Consider the following 26,806-nt stretch of genomic DNA (forward strand, 5'->3'; position numbering starts at 1 on the left):
CAAATTCACAGGCTATTTCTGGCACCTATCTCCATTCTCTTGATCTCTCTGACCTTCTGAATCACTTGGGTACCTCCTCCCATCCTGTCCCTTGAAAGGGTACCTGCCCTTTCTCTCCGTTTCTTTGGCTTTGCCACATCTTTTTGTTTAGTTGGAGTTTTTAGAGATAGAGCGTGGAAACAGGCCCTTTAGCCCACCGAGTCTGCACCAACCAGCGATCCCCATCCACTAGCATGATCCTACACACTAGGGACTATTTACAAGTTTTACCAAAGCCAATTGACCTTGAAGCCTGTAAGTCTTTGGAGTGTGGGAGGAAACCAAGGCTTCATAAAGAAAAACACAAATAGGTCGACAAGAGCAGCCTCCAGAGGTGATTGTATAGTCCCGTTTAGGAAAAGTGTCTTTGGGCAGTCAGTATTTTCATATCGAGCGTCGCAGACCTGGAACGCAATACCATGCATCATACGGGATCTGCCAACCCTTATCTCATTTACCAAACATCTAAAAACGTGGTTACTGCAAAATCAAAACTGCAATCATAATCTACTTTAACATTATCCTATGGACTTTTTTACTTTATTGTCTGTTTTGTTTTGTTTTTGACTTCTGTTTTGGCTCTTCTCTTATTGATTGATTTTGTTGTGATGTGTTTACCTTGTTTACCAGAGGGACTAAAGATGGAAATTAGCTACGGGCTACACTCTCGCGTATTACATGTAAATTTTTATTAATATGCACTGTCCCCTAAATAAATAAAATTACAAATTACAAATTCTGGAGAAAACCCACGCGGTCACCCCTAGTTGTGATCGAACTCAGGTCACTAGCGGCATGAGAAAGCAACTCTACCGCTGCAGCACCATGCTACCCATCTGTTCTCGAGATAAGGCACTCCACTCCACAAATTTTAAGATGTCTTCCTTAAGCAGTCTAGATGAAGAGACCTGACCCACGTGCAGTGGCTGGCAGTAGATAGGAATGTTCAGTGCACTTTTGTAACATTGTTGGTCCCAAAATGATGCTTGTGAACTGCCTAGGTGAGGTCTGCTACACAATTGTACTGGTTGGTATGCAAAACAAAGCATTTCACTGTAGCTACGTACATGTGACTATAAAATATCATTGAATCATTTAATTTAATCATTAAACTAGGGGAAGACTAATTTTGATAGCATCTGAAATAAAGCCTCAAAAGTTGATTGGGACAAGCCGTCTCCATGTAAAAGGAACATTGGACAAGTGGGGGAGCTTTTCAAAGTGACACAGGAAGAATTCACTGTTAGTATATTCCTGATAAAGTGAAGTCCAAGGCTGGCAGGATTTAGAGATTGTTGGTGTATGAGTGATATTGATGGTCCGGTGGCTCATTCTGTATCACTCCTGGAAGAGCTGAAATGAAAACAGATAATACTGAAAAACTCAGCCCACCAAATGTTTCAGATCTAACATTGACTGTTTCTCTTTCCGTAGCTGCTGCCTGTCTTGCCGAGTGTTTCCAACATTTCCTGCTTGGATTTTAGATTTGCAGCAAGTGCAGTTTGTGCTTAGTTCCATTCTGAATTGAGAATGCTGCCTGAAGCTTCAGTTTTCCATTCCAATTGCAAAACAACACAGAGAATTAAATGTTTGCCTGATAGCCAGAGGTTGCCTTGTATGATTAACAATGGATCGATAATATAACCATGTTATGTTCTCTGTTTTTTCCCCACAGTATCTATGAATCCAAACGATTGGGATGTCTCGGTCAGGTCTTCTGTGCAAGCAATCCAAGGGATGTCTGTAATCTTTAACTGTTCTTTCCAGTATCCTTTTGAAAACATACCTTCGTCTGACATAACAGGCATGTGGTTGCATGATCCATGTGACGGATCATCAGCAATACTGTACAGCAGTGAGAACCCCAGCAATGAAGATGTGAATTTCATAGGAGATCTGGGAAGGAAAAACTGCTCTCTTCAGATTAATGATGTTAAGGCAAACCATGGCAAGACCTATTGCTTCAGATTCTCAATACAAGATAAAGACAAGTGGACAGGAAAGCCTGGTGTGACACTCAGAGTTTATGGTAATTCATCCTTCCTGGTCTATATTTTGATCTGTACAATGTTCAGAATCCAGCTGCCCAGCTGATATTTCACAAGCAATTTCAGATGCCAAATGTATCATACCGTTTAACCGTATCCCTTTCCCATTTCATTTATTTTGCAGCACGTCCAACAAAGCCAATTATCTCCTACTCCACAGAATTGGTTGAAGGGGTCACGACCAAATTGACCTGTTCCTCGTCTGAGATTGATGATGAGGTCACGTGTGTCCTCCACTGGCATGGCCTCGATGATGAGACAGCAATGGAGGGCGTAACGATTTCCAACAGCAGAAAACTGACCAGCACAGTTGATTTAATGCCTTCATACCAGAATCACAACAAGATCATCAAGTGCTCAGTCAATTGCAGAGAATACTCATTCATGGATGAAACTCAAGAGACTCTGAAAGTGAAATGTAAGGATCCGTTAAAATTTCAATTTCCCATAGTTTGAAACTAACCAACACCTTGTACTTTAGCAGCCACTTAAACACTGAGAAACAAAAACAGTTGTGATAAAGGATGGATGTTGTGTCATAGAGGGAAATGGTGAGGGACCATTGGGCATAAGCAATTGGTCAAAATGCTTGGTTTTTGGGATCGTCTTGAGAAGGTAAATTGATGTTCTCCCTTTTGAAGCGAGCACAGAAAGCATTGAGCTCGTCTGAGAACGATGCACTTATCCACTACTTATTTTCCCATTATCGCAAGTAATGACAAGCAAGCCCGTACCGCAGCTGTCAAATGCCCATCCAGTCCTCCAATTTAGACTGAAAGCATCTCTTTGCTTTCCGGGTGGTCTTATTGTGGTCGTGTCTGGAGTTTTTATATGACCATGTATTGCCAGGCTTGAATAGCCAAGATTTGGTCTTCAGTACATCCTCGTTTATCCATGGCTTCTGGTTAGGGAGCACTTGGATGGCCTTGGTAGGAACAGTCTCTTCCATGAATTTCCTTATGAAGTCGGTGACAACTCTGGCATATTTGTTCAGGTCCATTGCCAAGTCCTTGAACATCACCCAGTCTAAGAGTGGCAACCAGTCGCAATGTCACCCCTCTGCCTCTCCTGACCAGCTATGTACTATCCTCACACCTTGAGATGCACTTAGAATCTGCCTATTTGCAGGAAGAAGGAGCATGGACAATTTTCCAAAAAGAGGTCAAGGGATGGGCATATTTGATGGTAGATTAGTAGTATCCAAGGGGATTTGATCCTCTGATGTTGGCAGAAACATCCTGGTGATAAGTTGCAAGTGACTTCTCAAACTGGGCTTGTTGAATTGAGACAAAGGATTGCAGGTGCTGGAATCTTGCATGGAATTCAAAGTGCTGGAGTAATTCAATGGAGTACATGGATAGGCAACATTTTGGATTTGGAACCTTCTTCAGACAATCCGCTAGTCACGGATTGAAATCTGGAAAAGAAGTGGGAGCGAGACAAAGCCTGGAAAGCAATAGGTGAATACAGGAGAGGGGGGTTTTAGATAGTAGATGGTTAGACAAACATTAGAGATGAACAGGGAGTAAAGGAGACAAAAAGAGATAGGAAACAAAAGGGTGTCGATAAGAGGAGAAGAGGATTGAAAGTGGACTGAACCATAAAGGCAGAGAGATGGATCTAGGTGGAAGAGGATGGCGTGGGTGAGGATGGGGGTGGGGAAGGAATGTGGATTAGTGGGAGGATGGGTGCACAGTGGAGCCAGAAAAGAGAGGGGAAGGGGTGTTGGGGGGGGGGGGGGGGGGGGGGGGGGGGGGGGGGGGGGGGGGGAAGAAGAAGAAAAGAAAAAAAATGGGATGGGGTGTTACCTAAAATTTTAGAATTCAACGTTTATACTGTGAGGTTGTAAGCTACCCTAGTGGAATCTGAGGATCTGCTTGATCAGTTTGTGTGTCATCTCACTTTGGCAACAGAGGAGTCACTTTTAAGCATAGAACAGATTTTCTCTGTTCTGTTCCTGTGGAAAGCAGTCGTACGGTGTGTCTGCTTCTGAACAATGATAACAGTTTCACTGACATTCAGTGTGCAGCAAGAGACTTAACATATGTTACCTCGTTAAAGAAAATTTCCTCTTCCTCTTGTGGGTATCAATGAATTCTGATGACTCGAGATGCTGCCTAACGGGGGTGCTAATTCTGATCACACCACCAGTTGGCTACAGGGATGGTAATTTTCTTCCGATGTATTTGCGTAAAAAGTTTTACTTGAACTTAGAGCATCAAAATTAATCTGGAGGCTAAAGAGGCTGCAGACCATAAGTTCATAACGTCATAAGTGGTAGGAGCAGAATTAGGCCATTCGGCTCATCAAGTCTACTCTGCCATTCAATCATGGCTGATCCATCTCTCCCTCCTAACTCCATTTTCCTGCCTTCTCCCTGTCACCCGTACTAATCAAAATTCTGCCTTAAGAATATCCATTGATGGCCTCCACAGCCCTCTGTGGCAAAGAATTCCAGATTCACTACCCTCTGACTGAAGAAATTCCTTTTCACCTCCTTCCTAAAAGAATATCATTTCATTTTGAGGCTATACCCTCCAGTCCAAGATTCTCCCACTAGTGGAATCATCCTCTCCACATCCATTCTATCCAAGCCTTTCACTATTCAGTACGTTTCAATGAGATTCCCCCTCTTTCTCCTAAACTCATATAATGGAATACACAATTCAACCCATAGCAAAAAAAATGGAGAGATGTTGGAGGTACTTAATGGGTCAGGTAGCATCCATGGAGGGAAGTGGACAGACAACATTTTGAGTTGGGACATCATCTGGACTGAAAGGGAGAGGAGGAAAACTTCTTTAAAGTAATACCTTGAAAATACTTCACAGTGAAGCAGTAAAATGGATGCACATTTAGTTCCATACTCGCTTTTTCCCATCAACTCTTTCAATCTAAATACTGGGTCTCAATGACAACGTCATCCCTCCATTTTTCCCTCCACAGTTGAACATTGTAGTAGTTTTATTGACATTCAGTTTGCACCAAGATCCAACCTGAATTTACAAGCCAGATGGTAGTGTTAATGGAAATGTCAATGTCAAAAGTTAAGAGTGTTTTATTGTCGTATGTTCCAAACAGAACAATGGAATTGACATTTGCAGTAACACCACAGAATATATATACATACATACACATAAAAACAAGCAAACTAACAATAAAAGTGCAAAAAGACAAAACCAATGCGCATAAGTCAAAATAGTTCAGAACTTATTTGAAGGTTGTAGTGTTTTAATAGTCATGGCTGCAGGGAAGAAGCTGTTCCTGAACCTGGACATTACATTTTCCAGGCTTCTATATCATCTTCCCGATGGCAGGAGTGAAATGAGAGCATGGTCAAGGTGGTGTGGGTCTCTGATGATGCTGGTTGCCTTTTTGAAGCAGTGACTCTTGGGAATCCTCCGATGATGGGGAGGTTAGAACCTGTGTGGACTGGGCTGTGTTCACCATTTTTTGCAGTCTTCTTCGCTCCTGGGCATTCATGTTGCTGATCCAGGCCGTGATGCAACCAGTCAATATGCTCTCTATAGTACACATAGAAGTTCATGAGAGTACTCTCCGACACACCGAATTTCTGCAATTTCTCAGAAAGTAGAGGCGTTGATGTGCTTTATTATAATTGTATCAGTGTGCCGGGTCCAGGAAAGATCTTCAGAGATTTGCATGCCGTGGAATTTGAAGCCTTTGACTCTCTCCACCATTGTCCCATCAATAGGTCATCTGAGAATGTAAGAAGCCTTCATCCTCCATAAACAGATGGCATAGTAATAGTTCACTATCAGAGCTTGGTTCCAAAATTCTGGACTATGAAAGAAAAATGAGACCAGTTCAGTCAGTTGCTACCATTCAGTTGCTGTCACATACCTCAGTCTGTCCTGTTAAACCAGCCAGAATATTGCAGATATATAATGTGTCACATTTTGACAGCCTTCAGATGCAAGATCAAAAATAAGCAACAAAAACAATTATAGTGAATCATAGCTGGAAGCTCATTTAGATGACAAGGTCTTGAAAATGTACAGTTTCTCCACCATAAGCAGTAACAGCAACAAACTGACAGACTTTCCTGTGAAGGCATTGATTAGTGCTCAGTACATCATCACGTGAAATTATACTACTGCAGACCATTTGTTAATGAATCAGGACACATACTCCAGCAGGATGCATTACTGTATGTACCATTGATGGGAATTACCATGAAAGTGAAGGTCTAATCGTCTCAGGCTTTACAGGACAAATGGTAGTACACATACTGATCATTGTTGCAAGCTGAAGAGACTGATCAACTTTAATGGGGGAAGACAATGGGGCTGAGACAACTATGTTATGGTGTATTGGAAGAATTTTTCAGCATTGTCTTATTGTTGGAAAGCTAATATGTTCAAAGACTGTTCCACTGTATATTGGGGCACAATGTGCACAATTACATCAGTAATCTGGTTTTCTTTTGCAAAGCCAGTTCCACTAGCTCTAAAAGACAACGAGAAGGGGATGGATAGGCGAGAACAAATAACTTCCCTTGTGAATACCCACCTGAGTGAGTGAACATGTCAGTAGTGGTCGCACCGAAATCAAGGTGTTGGTGATGAAGAATATCTATAATCCATTCACAAGATTTGCACATTGAGTTAACAGGATCAAAGGTATCATGAAAATTGTACTGTTCCTGTACCATGTAAAGTTGTTGACCATGGTCATCATCAGTTCCAAACTATCGACACATGACAAAGGGTTCTACTCATACATAACAATACCTTACGGTCAAATCTTCACAAAAGATGATGCAGGCCACAATGGATAAAACATTGCAAGCAATGGACCACTGCTAGTGTAATAATGATGATGTCTTAATTCTCATGAACAAAGAAGAAACACATTTTCTGACTTTGGTAGAAGCTGCTGAAATTACAAAGGAACAATTTGATTTTAGTTTAGTTTAGTTGTGAATTACAGCACAGAAATAGGCCCTTCGGCCCACCGAGTCCGCGCCGTCTAGTAATCCCCGCACACTAATGCTATCCTAAACATACTAGGGACTATTTACAATTATACCAAGCCAATTAACCTATAAACCTGTGCGTCTTTGGAGTGTGGGCGGAAATCAGAGATCCCGGATAAAACCAACGCAGGTCACAGGGAAAATGTACAAACTCCGTACAGACAAACACCCATAGTTAGGATCGAACTTGGGCCTCTGGCGCTGTAAGGCAGCAATCCTACCACTGCACCACCATGCCACCCCATTTTTTTTCCTTGGTTGGACTCAAACACCCGCATGTTTTTGCAGTGAAGCTTTCCCTGAAGGTTGAATTCCACAGACTACTCACAGGAATTAAAATGTAGAATCTATCACCAATGGGGCAAACACCCAAAAGGTAACAGAGCTCTGAGTGTTTCTAGGGATGGTGCAGTAGGACATAGCATTCCTTCCAGGTCTTGCAATGGGAATCAGACCCATGCATCACTGCTGAAAATGGATGTGGCTTAAACATGGAAGAATCTTTTTCTTAAATCAACTTGGGAAGACAGAGACCATGAGTTTTAACAGTGCTTCTTAAACTGGTGAGTGGTTCACTCAAGGGCGAATTAAAATTAATTTGGGGTGAATGAAACTGGAGGGGTGAATGAAGGGTGAATTACTTAATTTATTCAGATATTTATATATTTTTTTCTATACTTAAAAAAGGCATTCCCATTAAAATGGTTAGTAAGCTCTCATTGGTTTTAATGGCAGTGGAGCTGGAAATTTGATGGTTTTGTTCTCTCTATCTATGATTTCTATGATTTCAAAGTAGCAGGATATTTCCCAAATTTACTGTAATATAACCTTTTAGGAAAGACCATGGTTTTTTGAGCTAGTTTTCCAAGAAGAAAATTGCAGTAATCAAAGCTGGAAAGAATAGGATGAGGCTGAAACCCAATGTTTAGATGTTGGAATGTTTTTTTTTTATCATTCTAATAGAATGATTTTCCAACTCCAGTGGTAATTAAACTTTGGGAGAGGCTGCGGGATTAAAATCGGAAGAATATGCTTCTGGCGCCCCTCCGGGATTAGGGACCCTGAACCTTAAGTTTCATTAGTATCATAGTAGATCTGCTCCTGCTCAAGGGTGAATGACACTGAAATATTTTAAGATGCACTGAGTTATAAGACCATTGGAAACTAAGCTACAGTGAATATTCCTGCTTCTACTAATTGCATTTGAGAAGTAATAAAGAAAGGCAAAATGTTATGAATGAGTTGTGTTTAAGATGTGTAGAGGACCCTGAGGAAATCATCATGCCCATAGTTTAGACTTCATTTCAGAATCTGAGTATCACTGGCAATGCCAACATGTTTTGACCATCACTAATAGCCCTTGAGAAGGTAGTGGTTAGTTACCACCTTGAACCACCACAGCTGAAGGTGCACACACTCTCCTAGGGATTTCAATACATTTCCAAATTAGAGTGGAACACAACCTAACACAACAAGAGCTGTGTGGGAAAAATGGGGATCTTTTATTTTCTGAAGCCCTTGCTGTGTTTTTCCAATATCAACCTTAGTGGGTCAGCTCTCTATATTACTAAAGGTCTGATCTTGACCACTTCCTGGTGTCAAAACGATGCCATTTACGGCTGTGATTTTTGGCCAACTTACTCGTAGGACAAGAGGATTTTTCCCATCCATGAAAAATAAAAGAGTTATAATAACTCTTTTATTTTCATCTATGGGAAAAGTAAAAGAATTATTAGTGTTTAAAAAATGTTGAGATTCACTCTCTTGAAGGCCACGCCCTTTCTGGAGGGAATATAAAACCCGGAAGTGTTGATGGCCTCAGTCAGTCTCTGCAAGATGGGGGAGCGAGAGGGTCACGTCTCTCATTCTGAGCTGTGAATAACACTGAGCACATGTTTACTAAAATGTGAGTGGTTTTACTGATCTGTCAGTGCCCTTAATGTGGTTTAAAAATATAATTTGGAATTGCTGTGTTGCTAAAGATGTGTTGCCTTTGGTTTGGAAATGCTAAAGCTGTGTTGCCTTTGGTTTGGAAATGCTAAAGCTGTGTTGCCTAATTAAAGTTGTCTTGCCTGATTAAAGTTGCCTTGCCTTCTATATAATTAAAAGTCCAATCTTGACCATTTCCTGTTTGCGCTTTATATTGATTTTAGAAGAAAACGCTACCACATACGGCTGTGATTTTTGGCCATTACTCCGCTCATCAGGTGCCGAGGATTTTTCCCATCGATGAAAAATAAAAGAGTTATTAGTTTAAATATTGTTGAGATTCTCTCTCCTTGCAATCATGTCATGAAGGCCACGCCCCTTCTGGTGGGAGGGGGAGGGACTATTAAACCCAGAGGTGTGGGCATGGCTCAGTCTCTGCAAGATGGAAGAGGGAGAGGTCACGACTCGCTGTCTTTAGTGGCCTTGCACCCTGCTTGAAATGGTATGGAACTGCACTTGAATTTGGTGGCCTTGTACCCTGCTGGAAATGGAATTTCAAGGAATAGCCGTGAGTCAACTGCCAGCCCACCAGCCATGAGTCAGTGAGTTGCCAGCACAACAGGCTTGAGTGACTGAGCCGCAAGCCCAAGAATCCATTCGGCCCACTTTGTCCATACTAGCCCCCCTGGAAACCAGTCCCTTCAGCCCACACCCATACTAGCCCTCCAGAAAGCCCCCCTCCCCCCCATTGGACACCAATATTTCAATTGGTGGAGAGGTGGAATATTGCATTGGGGGACCAGCCCTCCCGTGCGATGCTGGGACCCAACGGGTCCTACTTAGTCTAGTGTAATATAGATGTCAAAGCAAAGATTCCTAAAATAAACCTAATTCTCAAGCCAGGTTAAAGGGGCTGTCCCACTTGGGCGATCTAATTGGTGAGTTTAGAAGAGTTTAGGAGAGTTTGAAAAAATGGCATGTTGAAGACCTCCTTCGACTATGTAGAAGATCTCCTTCGACTATGTTGAAGACTAGCTTCGACTAACTTCGGGAAAATTGGACACCGAATAGTGGAGAGTGAAGACGACCTCCTTCGATCTCCTTTGCGTATGTTGAAGACTACTCCGACTACCTTTGATTACCCTCGATTACCTTTGATTATCCTTGATTACCTACAACTAACATGCCGACCTACTACGACCTACTACGACTAAAGCATGAGTCGAGGGCAAGCTCGCCAGAACTCGCGGATTAGGTCACACAAGTGGGACAGCCCCTTCAATGTTTAACATGGAAGCTCTTCAAGTTCTTCAGTGGATTCTTCTTCAGTACCCTGCGATGAATCTTTTTGTTTGGAGGACGAAGAGCTTTCTGTATTTCCTGACACTTCAAGATGCGGCTCAGATTAGATGAAGACCTAATATAGGGAGAAAGAAATTACATTCAAAGGTAGAGTCCAAGGGAAGACTAACCCTTCCTTCCCCCACATTCACAAATGCCTAATGCTTAATGCCAAAATGAGACAGTAAAAGGAACTTTGTTGCAATTGTGAGATTCATTATGCAGTATGAAGGTGATGTAAAAAGTGAATAAGAGAGGCAAAGAGATTGTATGAGAATGATCAGAATCTGAAAAAGGGCCTCGACCCGAAAAGTCACCCATTCCTTCTCTCCAGAGAATGTAACTCCCACTGAGTTACTCCAGCATTTTGTGTCTATCTTTGGGGTGAACCAGCATCTGCAGTTCCTTCATTATTGGAAATATAAATGCCTGTGATCAAAGACCAGTCGAATGGTTGGAGCAGTTAGTGGTCGTCAAGGGGATGTACGCATAGAGTCTGGAGGCGTATCTGAGTGTGTTGCATTTGTCATCTCCACCAGTGCAGCAGAGAAAGAAGAAGTAATACGAATCAAGATGCATAAAAATAGATGGAGGGGTGTGGGTTGTCTGTCTGTAAAGTTCATATGTCTCATGATCTTGACAAGATGCATCCAGCCTTAAGGAAGGAAGAGACAAAAAATATAATTTCGGCATCTTCCATAAACAGGGGGAGATGCTGCCCTAGATCCTTAGTGGTGGTGGAAACCACTGAGCAAAAAGCATTTTAAAAAGCACAAGATAGTAAGTGAATATCAGTGGGAAATTTAAGAAATGTAACCAATGGTTGGCTAAATTGATTGAGTTCTTTGAAAAGTACCAGGCAGAATGATGAGGGTTAGTGTTGCTGCTGGTGTGTCACGGTGACATTCGAAAGCTTTTGGTTAATGTACCAAAAAATAAACATGAGAGGAAATTAAAGCCTATATATTGGAAGAGATGGTGGCAATGTGACTATGATGATATTGGTCACGGGACAAAAAGCAGACAGTGATGGTGACTGTTTATTCCAGAATGGTGTAAAGTATTTTCAAACTGGGATCATTGGATATATGTGAACAATCGTGTTTAGGTACATGAGGTGCAATTTCAAAGCATGTGAAACATCGCACCCAATGTTAAGCAGATTAACAGGCTTTCAGGCAACATAGACTATGAGATAAGTAGGTAGATCAAATCTATCACACAGTTGCATGAAGTGTCACACCTCCTCAATACTAAATTACAGTGTGTTTAAAACATGATCTAGAACATTGTAGGTAGATACAAAGTGCTGGAGTAACTCAGCGGATCAGGCAGCATCTCTGAAGAGAAGGAATGGGTGATGTTTCGGGTTGAGATCCTTCTTCAGACTGTCTTCGGTGTAAACCAGCATCTGCAGTTCCTTCCAACACATTTTTATCAGAATGACATTGGGCTTGGTGAACTTCAACTTAAGGAGGCAAGATGGGAATGTTCTCCCTGGGGCACACAAAATAGAGGGAATGTTCTAAAGAGACAATGAATAGTAGAGCAGATAAGTTTCCAGTGGTGAGTGGAATTGGACTGAAGGGGAACAGATTTAAAGATGATTGGCAAAATGGATTTAAACCAAAATAAGGCAATATATTTTAATGCAGCAAGTTGTGAGTTTGAACATTGTGTGAAAGGGAGAAGAAGACATTTAAGAAATAAACACATAAAGTATAAAGTTTCCTTTATTGTCATTCAAACTTTTAGCTTGAACGAAATTGCAGTCATGACAGAAAATAAAATAACAGGCCACACAATGAACACAGTTTAACATCCACCACAGTGAGTCTACCAGGCACCTCCTCACTGTGATGGAAGGCAAAAGTCTTAAAGTCCTTGTCTCTCCCTCCTTGTTCTCCTTCTGTGTTGAGGTGATCCAGGCTTTCGATGTTGGGCCCCCCGCCGGGTGATGGTAAGTACCGCGGCCGAATCCGAGCTCCGCAAACGGGCCGGTTCAAACTCCGCAGCCCGGGGCGGACAAAGCTGCCACCCTCCAGTCCAGCAGACAAAGCTGTTGTTGCGGGAGCTCCGGAGAATCAGTCACCAATTGAAGTCAGGCCACCGCCGAAACACCACCACAGCCCCTGAAGACGGCCAGCTTCGCAATGGTGTGTCCTGGCTCTGCCTCCGGAGCCTCGTGGTCAGTCCCAGTTGGAGGTGCCAGCTCCGCGATTAGGCCTCAGCACAGACGGAGACAGAGACGGGGATACGACAAAGAAAAGGTCGCATCCCCCTGAAGGAAGAGACTAAATCAAGTTTCCCCCTCCCCCCATACATACACAACAAAAAATAAACTAAAACATACGTCAAACAAGACATAAGAAAACAAAGAAAAGCAAAAGACAGACGGACTGCAGGCGAGCCGCAGCCACTTCCATCGTGAAGAAGAAATGTAAAATGGGCAAGCAGAAGGATTAATTCCAAGGGCAAAGATCTAGCACTATAGTATTGTGTACAATTGCATTAATTCAACATATTCAATGTAATCTCTTCCATTTATGCCAATTGAAGATGCAACAGTGGGAGCTGCAAATTTGAGGAAATTACTACCATTTAATATCCAATTATTGTACATGATTACCTTTCCTTTCCTATGTCATTATTCACATTCCATATTATTTTTCCCAGACGCACCCAAAAACATAACCACTCAAGTCAACGGTAGATCACAGTGGGAAATCAAAGAGGGTGATTGGGTCTCTTTGACCTGTGGCAGCAGCAGTAACCCTGAAGCCTCCTACACATGGTACAAGAGGGACCAAGGTGAAGATGAAGCATTTAATACCAAGAATGGCTCGCTGCTCTTCCAAAGTATCTCACCAAGTGCTTCTGGATTCTACAAATGCACAGCAACAAACTACCTGGGAAATTTGAACACTGAGACAGTGGAGATCCGTGTCCAATGTAAGAAATCATTGTTCTTTGCATTATTAATTTCACCCTGTGATAAGCTCAATTGAATTCTCATTATATACAGTAAGTTGGCAAGAACCTTCATCCAACCTTGAATCTCGCAGAATTATCGACAATACATCGGTTGTATAATGCATCTCTTGCAACCTAAATGGATCGATCATTGCAGAAAAAAGGGACAGAAGGATTGTGTGTGTGAGAGAGAGGGAGAGTGGGAGAGAGTGCAAGCAGAAGAGAGATACCCATAGCCTTATCAAAACACAAAAGCCTTTTTGATGCAAATTTGGGCAGAGCAGCAGCTAATGAAACTTAGTTAAGACAAAGGGACCTTGGGGTGCAAGTTCTTATCTCCCTGAAAATGGTGGCATAGGTGGATAGATAGTGTAGAAGGCATTCAGCATACTTGCCTCATTGCTTGATGCATTGATTATAAGAGTTGGGACATCAGGTGACTTCTCACTTACTTTACAAGAAGGTGAACGCTACTTTATATAAAAATTGTGTTTGTGTACAGTATGTCTGGGATGAGAGCAGAAGGTTTGAGAGAAAAGCACCTTTGAGGGCCTATCCACTTGGTGATTTTTTTCGGCGATTGCAAACATCATTGACTATCAGGTCACCGAAAAATATGCGGCGTGATGGCGTATGACGTGGCGGTGTTGTTTCAAGTGTCGTAACATTTTTTTTGTCGCCGCTGGATTTTGGAATGTTCAAAATCTATTGGCAACACTGATATGACGCTGGCAAAATCGCCAAGTGAGACAGGCCCTTAAGGGATAGTTTTCTGAGAGCAAACCTTTTTCCTTGAAATATATTTCCTTAAAATAGTTCAATTATGTATTTTCTTTCTGCTGACTGGATAGCACGCAACAAAAGCTTTTCCCTGTACCTCGCTACACGTGACAAAAATAAACTAAACTAAACTAAATTAATGTGTAGGAAAGAACTGCAGATGCTGGTTTAAATCGAAGATAGATACAAAAGTCCATCTATCATCTGAAGAAGGGTCTCGACCCGTTCCTTCTCTCCATAGGTGCTGCCTGTCCCGCTGAGTTACTACAGCATTTAGTGTCTATAAACTAAACAAATGTGAGTTAAGAGACCCTAATGGGGTCTCTTAACTCACTACAGGAGACTATACAGTAGCCACATGGTCGTTCCATGTTCGCGGGTGGTTGCCGGGGAGTCGCCTTCATGGTCGTGAGGAGTTCCCGCATTCTGGGAACTAGTCGCGGCCTCATTATGCTCGCCGCAAATTTCATTGGCACATTTGGAAAAAAAACGTAAGCAGTAGTTTTTAGAACCAAGGATAATGTTAAATATCGGCCGAGCTTCACAGCCGTGTATCTCTGGCCTCTTAAAGGTTGTCTCCACCCTTTTCCCCCCTCCTCTCCTTCCCTCTTTTAAAGGACTTACCACACACTGTGCTTTAACCATCTTAAATACAGCGCCAACCTTCCTGTTCATCGCGGTATCACCTTGGCTTTGCACCATGTGAATTTCACTCAGACAGCGCTCCCCCCGGCTTGCCCTGTCTCCCGTCTGCATAACGGGCTGGTGAAAGAAGCAATGTGTGTGTGTGTGTGTGTGTGTGTGTGTGTGTGTGTGTGTGTGTGTGTGTGTGTGTGTGTGTGTGTGTGTGTGTGTGTGTGTGTGTGTGTGTGTGTGTGTGTGTGTGTGTGTGTGTGTGTGTGTGTGTGTGTGTGTGTGTGTGTGTGTGTGTATGTGTGTGTTCCACTCTGACAGTCGCTGTTCCAGTTGCTGGTTTTTCAGGCCACTGCTGGCAACTTGACAGTCGCCGGCAGTCACCTGAAAAATCGTCTAAGTCACAAGGCTGATTTCCAGAAAAGTTGTCGCCAAGATCAGCTCGCTGCTGCAGTCAGGGCTCCAGCCATGGAGTCATTGGTGCAGTGTGGCAACTGTGGGTGTGAGGGCACAGAGATACTCACTTCCTTCCCTTCACAATCATTCCCGTCACTGTTGGTTGTTGGACAACACCTTTTAGTTTACTGCACATTGTTGCACTTTCTTTCTAGAATCTGCCTTCATGTCGGTAGCGCATGGTTGACAATGTGCCACAACATGCAACTGAATCATATCAACACCTCCTCAGCAGAGCTGCATAATTCTCATTCTGAGTATACGTTTGTGATAGGGGGGCACCAAACAATTCCTCATAAACTCACACCATTGAGTTAGGTTGTCAGCTCTGTTTTGTTCAGTCCACTGATGTTGCCCAACTTGCAGGACGTTTCTAGCATTTTTCCGGCTATATTTGAATCACCCAGTATCTGCGGTTTTCGAGGTGGATGCAACTGCATCACTTCAACAGCTCCTCAGAGCTGCAGTATCCACACCCTGACTGGGTGTTTGTGACGGTCCCACCAAACAACTGCTTCAGAAACTCATCAACGAGCAGAGTTGTCAACTCTGTTTTGCCACTGATGTTATAAGTGTCATAAGTGATAGGAGCAGAATTAGGCCATTCGGCCTATCAAGTCTACTTTGCCATTCAATCATGGCTGATCTATCTTACCCTCTTAAACCCATTATTTTGCCTTCTCCCCATAACCCCTAAAGAGAAGTGTATTTGGGTGCTTGGTGTTTGACATGATATCTGACCAGCAGAGTACTTCCAGCATTTTTGAGCTGTTTGAGACATCCATCATCTGTGGTTTCTTAATTCAATTTTGGCACTGTTGAGAGGTTTATCTTTTAATTCTGTTTTTAATTCTGTTGTTAAATCTATCTTGTGCACACTCATTTGTGTTGTCCTTATACAAAGTGTCAAAAGTCTTCCTCTAATCTTCAACCGCTTAGATATGGTCACCTTTCATCACTAATTTAAAGCACCTCTTACAACTTAAATGGCCAGATCATTATTGAAGCAGAGGGATGGAAGATAGGGAGAAAGAAATTGCCATAACTTTTTCAACATACTAATGCCATTTTGTATGGAAATCTGGTTAGAGCTACAGTAAATGGAATTTCATCCAGACAATTGTGAGGTATTGATCCAATGTGAATGCATCAAACCTCCAGGATAACCAGGAGTCAGAGCAGAAGATTGACAGTGAAGCATCCTTGGGGACAGTTTCTGAGAGGAAGTCTTCTTTGTTGAAATGTCCAAGGAACGATACACCCCAAGACTAATTACCTCAAAAGTTGTCACTAAGATTTGCTATCTGCTGTGATCTTGGCTCTAGCCTGGGAGACATTGGTGAGGTGGGTCAGTTGTGGAAGTGATGTCTCAGAGGGACAGACTTCTTTACCTACAGGACCAGTCCAGTCATTGTTGGTTGGTGGTTAGTTGGTCGGTGGACTTGCTAGTTTACTGCTCGCCGTTGCATTATCTTTCTAGAACCTGGCTGCCTTTGTGCAGTCAGCCCTAAGTGGACACCGGCCACCTGACTTTCTGTATGGTCTTTGTCAAACTTGCTGAACGGGCAACTGAATTGCTTCAACACCTCCTCAGAGCTGCAGGTTACTCACTCAGAGTGAACGTTTGTGACAGTCCTACCGAACCACTGCTCAGAAACGCACATGATCGAGCTGAGTTGTTAACTCTGCTTTGCTCGGTCCATTAATGTCACCTGACCTGCAGAGTATTTCAAGCATTTTTGGGGCATTATTTGGGTCATCCAATATCTGCAGTCTGTGATGTGCTCTCCTCAGTATCGTCCATTCATGGGCTTGGCTTCTCCAGGTGTCAATGGAAAATTGACTTCTCTACAATGAACTTTGAGAATAATCTTGTTTTTCTGTCAACATGGTAATCTCGGGTGGCACTGGTGCCAGTGCTCAGAGAAGGGTATATAATCAATGTTGCCTGCATTGTTGAGCTGACTGAAGTGACTCGGATCCCTCTGGAAATGTTGTACACTCTGTATTCTAAGTCAGAAGACATTAAATACATTAAATCCATCAACATGGCCTGTCCAATAGAGCTTTGTGAGTGTAATCAGGCTGTCAATGCCGTGGATGTTCTGCTCTCTGTATTACCAGCCATGACACACAGAATTCATTTACTTTTAGATGCACCCAAAAATGTAACCGTTCAAGTGGAAGGCACATCACAATTGGATATCAAAGAGGGAGACAAGATCTCTCTGACCTGTGCCAGTAACAGTGACCCTGACGCCACCTACACCTGGTACAAGAGCGACAAAGGTCAAATTCAAACTCTTGATTCCAAGAACTGCACTTTGATCTTCCAAAACATTTCACAAAGTGCTTCAGGATTCTACAGCTGCACAGCAGCAAACTACCTGGGGAATCTGAGCTCAGAGGCAGTGGAGATACGTATTCAATGTAAGAAATCATTGCCTCTTATGTTGTTAATATCATCCCGTGACAAGCTCAGTTGTAATGTTCTAATATAAATAGACATTGTCTTCCTCTAACTGTGCTATTCGACAGCTTGCCTTATAACCCAAATGGTTTGATTTATTTTAGAAGCAGAGTGGGAGTGAGAGACCTGTTCTTAACCTTAACAATAGAATAGTGGCTTTCTGTACTGAACGGAATCAAGTTGTAAATCAATTGATAATTCTGAACGTGTAGCCATGATGCAAATACTGAAAAAGAAATGCACGTTAACATGCAACTTCTTTATTGAGCAACATTGATTGTTGCACTGCAATTGAAGCCAAAAGACCATTAGAAAGTTATTTTCTAACCAAGTTCCAGGAATTCCTGGCTGTTATCTGTAAACCTGACACCATTCTCTTTGATGCACTTGTGGCCCACTCCTTCCCAGCTCAGTCCATTTCCTTGTCAAAGCATGCAGAGAACCCCCAGGAACAGCACACTGACAGTCTTATTTTCCAGAGGCTCAATATCTCTGGGAGACAAAGAACAGGGCGGCACAGTGGTGCAGGTGTAGAGTAATTGCCTCACAGTGCTAGCAACCTGCTGTCAATCCTGACCTCGGTTGCTGTCTGTGTGGAGTTTGCACATTCTCCCTGTGACAGCGTGGATTTCCCTGCATGGATTCCCTCTCGCCTTGCCAGGTACTAATTGAACTGAGGAAGGCTTAATATTGGAGCTACAATTAATCATGTCACTTACTACTTAACTCTCTGTGGAGCTGATGCTACATAATATACAAAATGTGTTCTCACCAGGCCCCTAGTATGACCAGGAATGAGAGCAGAGGGCTTTAGGGCAAAGTCTTTTGGGTACAGTTTCTAGCAATAAATCAGCCTTCTAAAATGTCTGCGGGATAATATCTCCCAAGGCTGATTTCCACTGTAAGTTGCAACTGAGATATGCTACCTGCGGCAAGCAGCGCTCCAGCGTCAGGTGTGGTGCATGTGGTCAACAAGACTTGCCCAATATAGCTGAGTGAGTGTAATCAGGCCGTCAATGCCGTGGATGTTCTGCTCTCTGTATTACCAGCCATGACACACAGAATTCATTTACTTTTAGATGCACCCAAAAATGTAACCGTTCAAGTGGAAGGCACATCACAATTGGATATCAAAGAGGGAGACAAGATCTCTCTGACCTGTGCCAGTAACAGTGACCCTGACGCCACCTACACCTGGTACAAGAGCGACAAAGGTCAAGTTCAAACTCTTGATTCCAAGAACTGCACTTTGATCTTCCAAAACATTTCACAAAGTGCTTCAGGATTCTACAGCTGCACAGCAGCAAACTACCTGGGGAATCTGAGCTCAGAGGCAGTGGAGATACGTGTTCAATGTAAGAAATCATTGCCTCTTATGTTGTTAATATCATCCCGTGACAAGCTCAGTTGTAATGTTCTAATATAAATAGACATTGTCTTCCTCTACCTGTGCTAATCTACAGCTTGCCTTATAACCCAAATGGTTAGATTTATTTCATGTAGAGCGAGAGTGAGAGACCTGTTCTTAACCTTAACAATAGCATAGTGCCTTTCTTTTTTTTAAATAATTGTATTTATTAGAAGTACAGTACATTACAATAGTACAAGCCAAATATATCTTATTACATTTATTGTACCACTTCATTTTTTAAGCTTTAAAAAGAAGGAGAAATATAGAAAGTAAAGAAAGTGAGGGAATATCGTGATATTGTGAAAGAGATCAAAAAGAAAGACCCATTAAGCAAAGAGTTAGGGGAAGAAGTTAAGAAATAGGCCATAGAAAAGAAAAAAAGAAATAGTGGCTTTCTGTACTGAATGGAATCAAGTTGTAAATCAATTGATAATCCTGAACGTGTAACCATGATGAAAATACTGCATAAGAAATGCACGTTAACATGCAACTTCTTTATGGAGCAACATTGATTGTTGCACTGCAATTGAAGCCTAAAGACTATTAGAAAGTTATTTTATAACCAAGTTCCAGGTGTCTCTGGCTGTCATTTGTAAATCTGATACCATTCTATTTAATGCACTTGTGGCCCACTCCTTCCCAGCTGAGTCAATGTCCTTGTCAAAGCATGCAGAGAACCCACAGGAACAGCACACTGACAGTATTATTTTCCAAAGACTCAATATCTCTGGGAGACAAAGAACAGGGTGGCACAGTGGTGCAGGTGTAGAGTCATTGCCTCACAGTGCTAGCGACCTGCTGTCAATCCTGACCTCAGTTGCTGTCTGTGTGGAGTTTGCACATTCTCCCTGTGACAGCGTGGATTTCCCTGCATGGATTCCCTCTCGTCTTGCCAGGTACTCTGTCATCAAAGTCCTACTTGTACTGAGGAAGGCTTAATATTGGAGCTACAATTAATCATGTCACTTACTACTTAACTCTCTGTGGAGCTGATGCTACATAATATACAAAATGTGTTCTCACCAGGCCTCTAGTATGACCAGGAATGAGAGCAGAGGGCTTTAGGGCAAAGCCTCTCTGGGGACATTTTCTAGAAATAAATCAGCCTACTAAAATGTCTGCGGGATAATATCTCCCAAGGCTAATTTCCACTGTAAGTTGCAACTGAGATATGCTACCTGCTGCAAGCAGCGCTCCAATCATGGAGCCTTTGCTGTGGTGACTTGGTTATGGAGGTGAGGTCACAGAGTCAGTAATTTCCTTTTCATTAGGATCACTGCTGCCACTGCTGTCTGATGGATGCCACTATCTTCGTTTGCAGCCACCATTTCATGTCCTTACTAGACTCTGCCTGTCTCATGGAGTCAGAAACTCTCATCATTGAGCAGAATTGCCAGCTGTGTTTTACCTCTCTCCACTGCTGTTGCCTGGTTTGTTGAGTATTTATAGCACTTTGCGGCTTCCTTTCAGATTTCCAACATCAGCCGTTTGTGAGTTGGTGAACACCTTCCACTCTTTTTCCACATGTTCCTACTGCATTGTCCCAATCTTCTCAGCATCATCCTGAATGCTCCTTCTCTACTCCGACAGTTCATGGGACGGAGATTCCAAGAGACAATGGGAATTTTATGTTTCTACCAGGAGGTTTTGAGAAAATCCATGAATCTTTTTTTTTTCTCTGTCAGTTAATCTCTTCCTGTGCCTGAACCCAGAATCAAATGACTTATTTGAGAGTCAGGTGTGGTGCATGTGGTCAACAAGACTTGCCCAATATAGCTGAGTGAGTGTAATCAGGCCGTCAATGCCGTGGATGTTCTGCTCTCTGTATTACCAGCCATGACACACAGAATTCATTTACTTTTAGATGCACCCAAAAATGTAACCGTTCAAGTGGAAGGCACATCACAATTGGATATCAAAGAGGGAGACAAGATCTCTCTGACCTGTGCCAGTAACAGTGACCCTGACGCCACCTACACTTGGTACAAGAGCGACAAAGGTCAAGTTCAAACTCTTGATTCCAAGAACTGCACTTTGATCTTCCAAAACATTTCACAAAATGCTTCAGGATTCTACAGCTGCACAGCAGCAAACTTCCTGGGGAATCTGAGCTCAGAGGCAGTGGAGATACGTGTTCAATGTAAGAAATCATTGCCTCTTATGTTGTTAATATCATCCCGTGACAAGCTCAGTTGTAATGTTCTAATATAAATAGACATTGTCTTCCTCTAACTGTGTTATTCGACAGCTTGCCTTATAACCCAAATGGTTCGATTTATTTTAGAAGCAGAGTGGGAGTGAGAGACCTGTTCTTAACCTTAACATAGAATAGTGGCTTTCTGTACTGAATGGAATCAAGTTGTAAATCAATTGATAATTCTGAACGTGTAACCATGATGCAAATACTGAAAAAGAAATGCACGTTAACATGCAACTTCTTTATTGAGCAACATTGATTGTTGCACTGCAATTGAAGCCAAAAGACCATTAGAAGATTATTTTATAACCAAGTTCCAGGAGTTCCTGGCTGTTATCTGTAAACCTGACACCATTCTCTTTGATGCACTTGTGGCCCACTCCTTCCCAGCTGAGTCCATTTCCTTGTCAAAGCATGCAGAGAACCCCCAGGAACAGCACACTGACAGTCTTATTTTCCAGAGGCTCAATATCTCTGGGAGACAAAGAACAGGGCGGCACAGTGGTGCAGGTGTAGAGTAATTGCCTCACAGTGCTAGCAACCTGCTGTCAATCCTGACCTCGGTTGCTGTCTGTGTGGAGTTTGCACATTCTCCCTGTGACAGCGTGGATTTCCCTGCATGGATTCCCTCTCGCCTTGCCAGGTACTAATTGAACTGAGGAAGGCTTAATATTGGAGCTACAATTAATCATGTCACTTACTACTTAACTCTCTGTGGAGCTGATGCTACATAATATACAAAATGTGTTCTCACCAGGCCCCTAGTATGACCAGGAATGAGAGCAGAGGGCTTTAGGGCAAAGTCTTTTGGGTACAGTTTCTAGCAATAAATCAGCCTTCTAAAATGTCTGCGGGATAATATCTCCCAAGGCTGATTTCCACTGTAAGTTGCAACTGAGATATGCTACCTGCGGCAAGCAGCGCTCCAGCGTCAGGTGTGGTGCATGTGGTCAACAAGACTTGCCCAATATAGCTGAGTGAGTGTAATCAGGCCGTCAATGCCGTGGATGTTCTGCTCTCTGTATTACCAGCCATGACACACAGAATTCATTTACTTTTAGATGCACCCAAAAATGTAACCGTTCAAGTGGAAGGCACATCACAATTGGATATCAAAGAGGGAGACAAGATCTCTCTGACCTGTGCCAGTAACAGTGACCCTGACGCCACCTACACCTGGTACAAGAGCGACAAAGGTCAAGTTCAAACTCTTGATTCCAAGAACTGCACTTTGATCTTCCAAAACATTTCACAAAGTGCTTCAGGATTCTACAGCTGCACAGCAGCAAACTACCTGGGGAATCTGAGCTCAGAGGCAGTGGAGATACGTGTTCAATGTAAGAAATCATTGCCTCTTATGTTGTTAATATCATCCCGTGACAAGCTCAGTTGTAATGTTCTAATATAAATAGACATTGTCTTCCTCTACCTGTGCTAATCTACAGCTTGCCTTATAACCCAAATGGTTAGATTTATTTCATGTAGAGCGAGAGTGAGAGACCTGTTCTTAACCTTAACAATAGCATAGTGCCTTTCTTTTTTTTAAATAATTGTATTTATTAGAAGTACAGTACATTACAATAGTACAAGCCAAATATATCTTATTACATTTATTGTACCACTTCATTTTTTAAGCTTTAAAAAGAAGGAGAAACATAAAAAGTAAAGAAAGTGAGAGAATGTCGTGATAGTGTGAAAGAGTGATCAAAAAGAAAGACCCATTAAGCAAAGAGTTAGGGAAAAAAGTTAAGAAATAGGCCATAGAAAAGAAAAAAAAGGAATAGTGGCTTTCTGTACTGAATGGAATCAAGTTGTAAATCAATTGATAATCCTAAACGTGTAACCATGATGCAAATACTGCATAAGAAATGCACGTTAACATGCAACTTCTTTATGGAGCAACATTGACTGTTGCACTGCAATTGAAGCCAAAAGACCATTAGAAGGTTATTTTATAACCAAGTTCCAGGTGTTTCTGGCTGTTATTTGTAAATCTGATACCATTCTATTTGATGCACTTGTGGCCCACTCCTTCCCAGCTGAGTGCATTTCCTTGTCAAAGTATGCAGAGAACCCCCAGGAACAGCACACTGGCAGTATTATTTTCCAGAGACTCAATATCTCTGGGAGACAAAGAACAGGGCAGTACAGTGGTGCAGGTGTAGAGCCATTGCCTCACAGTGCTAGCGACCTGCTGTCAATCCTGACCTCGGTTGCTGTCTGTGTGGAGTTTGCACATTCTCCCTGTGACAGCGTGGATTTCCCTGCATGGATTCCCTCTCAGAAACGAATGGTTGATTTGAGACAGAAACAAAATGCTGGAGTAACTCAGAGGGACAGGTAGCAACACTAGATAGAAGGAATGGGTACTGTTTCGGGTCAAGACCCTTCTTCAGGCTGAGAGTCGGGGAAGAGGGAGATACAGAGATAACTAAGAAAGTGTAAGTTGTGAGAACGAGATATCAGGAGGGGGGGGGGTGAAATTCAAGGAAAACGTTGAATTGATCATTGCTAGCTAGAAGAAGGTAACGTGGTCGTAGGATCGGTGAGTAGGAGGAATCGCAGAGGGGAGCAGCGAGGGAGGATGTTACAGAACTCTCTGTCAGAGAGAGGAGGAGAACTTCTTCACAGTAGGCATACCTTGAGGAGATTTTGCAGTAGAGTAATCGAAATGTGTAGGCAGATGCTGGTTTAAACTGAAGATAGACAATATTTGAGAATCAGGTGTGCGGGCAAGGATATATAATCAATATTGCCTGTAATGCAAAGCTGACTGAATGTGACCCAGATCCCACTAGGAATGTTGTACACTCTGCATTTTAAGTCATTATTATCTAAATGGTGGCCGATTGGGAAAGGGGGAGATGCAGCGAGACCTGGGTGTCATGGTACACCAGTCATTGAAGGTAGGCATGCAGGTGCAGCAGGCAGTAAAGAAAGTGAATGGTATGTTGGCTTTCATAGCAAGAGGATTTGAGTATAGGAGCAGGGAGGTTCTACTGCAGTTGTACAGGGTCTTGGTCAGACCACACCTGGAGTATTGCGTGCAGTTTTGGTCTCCAAATCTGAGGAAGGACATTATTGCCATTGAGTGCAGAGAAGGTTCACCAGACTGATTCCTGGGATGTCAGGACTGTCATGAAGAAAGACAGGATAGACTTGGTTTATACTCTCTAGAATTTAGGAGATTGAGAGGGGATCTTATAGAAACTTACAAAATTCTTAAGGGGTTGGACAGGCTAGATGCAGGAAGATTGTTCCCGATGTTGGGGAAGTCCAGGACAAGGGGTCACAGCTTAAGGATAAGGGGGAAATCCTTTAAAACCGAGATGAGGAGAACTTTTTTCACACAGAGAGTGGTGAATCTCTGGAACTCTCTGCCACAGAGGGTAGTTGAGGCCAGTTCATTGGCTATATTTAAGAGGGAGTTAGATGTGGCCCTTGTGGCCAAGGGGATCAGAGGGTATGGAGAGAAGGCAGGTACGGGATACTGAGTTGGATGATCAGCCATGATCATATTGAATGGCGGTGCAGGCTCGAAGGGCCGTATGGCCTACTCCTGCACCTAATTTCTATGTTTCTATGTCTATGTAGACATTAAATACATTAAATTGTTCAACATGGCCAGTCCAATATAGCTGAGCGAGTATGATCAGGCTTTCAATGCTGTGGATGTAATGCTCTCTGTATTACCAGCCATTACACACAGAGTTCATTTACTTTTAGATGCACCCAAAAATGTAACTGTTCAAGTGGAAGGCACATCGCAATTGGAGATCAAAGAGGGAGACAAGGTTTCTTTGACATGTGCCAGTAACAGTGACCCTGAATCCACCTACACCTGGTACAAGCAAGACGAAGGAGAAGTTAAAGTTTTTAATTCCAAGAATGGCACTCTGCTCTTCCAAAGTATTTCACAAAGTGCTTCTGGATTCTACAAATGCACCGCAACAAACTACCTGGGACATCAGAGCTCAGAAACAGTGGAGATAAGTGTTCAACGTGAGAAATCATTTTATTTCTGGGTTTTCTTTTATTGATTTCATCCTATTTTAAGGTACACAGTTAGTTCTGCTATCATACGATAATTTATGCTTCTAAGAAGCCTTGTGTGAGAGCAAAGTGCATTATATAACAAATTGTATCAATGGGGAAACTGGAGTCCAGTTTCAGCTCGCAATAACAATATTATTTCTCCCACAAGATTTTCCAAAATAAGGTCTTTCCTAAAAAAACATTTTTGTGACTGCAAGCTAAACACACTAAAGGCTGTATGTAATATTGTTTTAAAAAAATCTATTAAAATCTCTGCTTTTCACGAGACAGTGGAGGTGTCACTGTTAAGCACATGTTAAATGTCTCTATTAACCTCGTATTAAGAAGATGTGTCACCAATTTGACCTTCAAGTATTACTGAAGGTATTCACAGAGAATTTCCTAAAGCTGTATAATGCGGGTACAATTACTAATTACTACAATGAACTAATTGGATGTATTGGTGCATGGGAAAGATTTAAACGGGTATCGGATTTATACGGGTCCAGTCTTTAAATGCTCTGGTCGAACGGGTTTCCTGGCTGGCTTGTAGGTAATTCCCTCACACATTATTTTTATGTTTTTCCCATCTATCTCTCTCCCTCTCCCCCCCCCCCCCCCCCCCCCCCCCCCCCCCCCCCCCCCCCCCCCCCCCTTCGAGTTCGAGGTTGGTTCTTCTGTTTGCCTTTATCTGCTTCAGTTTTATTTGTTTGTGTTATTTATCACATTATAGCTCTTGAAAGATTCAAGCAGGTATCAGACGCTTTCTAAGGGCTGAATCGACCCATTCGCAGGGGCTTTCATCGTCTCGTGCGGCTTAAAATCAATCTGCTGTGTCTAGGCGATCGAAGCTCCCGATGTTGAAGCCCCCGCCAGCCGATTTTAAGCCGCGCCAGGTGATGAAAGGCCCCGCGAATGGGCCGATTGAAACGCCGCAATTCTGGGCGGACGAAGCTGCTGTTGCTGGAGTTCGGAGTCGGTCACCAACCAGTTCAGCTCCCGATGTTACCATCCACAGGGGCCATAGCTGAAGCCTCCAAAGCCTCCAAAGCCTTGCGCATGTGCGTGTGTTAATATTGACTAAATTAGAGTTATTATAAAATGGAGGACCTTTGCATCTGCAAGGCCTGCTTGGTCTTTTTCTGTGTAAAGCTACAAGCTGCAAGCCGGTGCCAGGGAGTCTAGGTCCTAGATTGATATGTCAAATAAGGTGAGGTCCAGATGTCCTCTCCATTGTCAAAATGTATGAGGACTTTGCAGAGAAGCTCAGAGGCATTGCAGATGCATTATTGGGATTGGCCTGCTGCAGAAGGGGTGTAAATACTGTTGATAATGTTGCAAGGTGTTTGTGGTACTGTTTGATGACTGGCTGAAGTGTGAAGCCTTGTTTGAATTGTTTATACTCCCTGGGAGAATGTTGCATTACTTGGTTAGCTGACTTCTTTCCAGAAGCTTCTGTAGAAACATTGTAATGGGGCACTTTTTAATTTGGTTG

At 42.7% G+C, this 26,806-nt stretch overlaps 1 protein-coding gene across 1 annotated transcript in view; it reads left to right on the forward strand.

Annotated features, from left to right (window-relative positions):
* The window catches only part of LOC129701445 (B-cell receptor CD22-like), a 66,960-nt gene that overhangs the window by 22,262 nt on the left and 17,892 nt on the right, over positions 1–26,806 (forward strand). The window contains exons 3-8 of the mRNA XM_055642628.1: positions 1,715–2,068; positions 2,212–2,505; positions 13,033–13,308; positions 18,748–19,023; positions 22,338–22,613; positions 25,003–25,278. Of these exons, the coding sequence (XP_055498603.1) occupies positions 1,715–2,068; positions 2,212–2,505; positions 13,033–13,308; positions 18,748–19,023; positions 22,338–22,613; positions 25,003–25,278 (1,752 nt within the window). The remainder of the gene's footprint in view (positions 1–1,714; positions 2,069–2,211; positions 2,506–13,032; positions 13,309–18,747; positions 19,024–22,337; positions 22,614–25,002; positions 25,279–26,806) is intronic.

The sequence above is a fragment of the Leucoraja erinacea genome, chromosome 11 (genome assembly GCF_028641065.1).
Source record: "Leucoraja erinacea ecotype New England chromosome 11, Leri_hhj_1, whole genome shotgun sequence".
In the NCBI taxonomy this organism is placed as follows: domain Eukaryota; kingdom Metazoa; phylum Chordata; class Chondrichthyes; order Rajiformes; family Rajidae; genus Leucoraja; species Leucoraja erinaceus.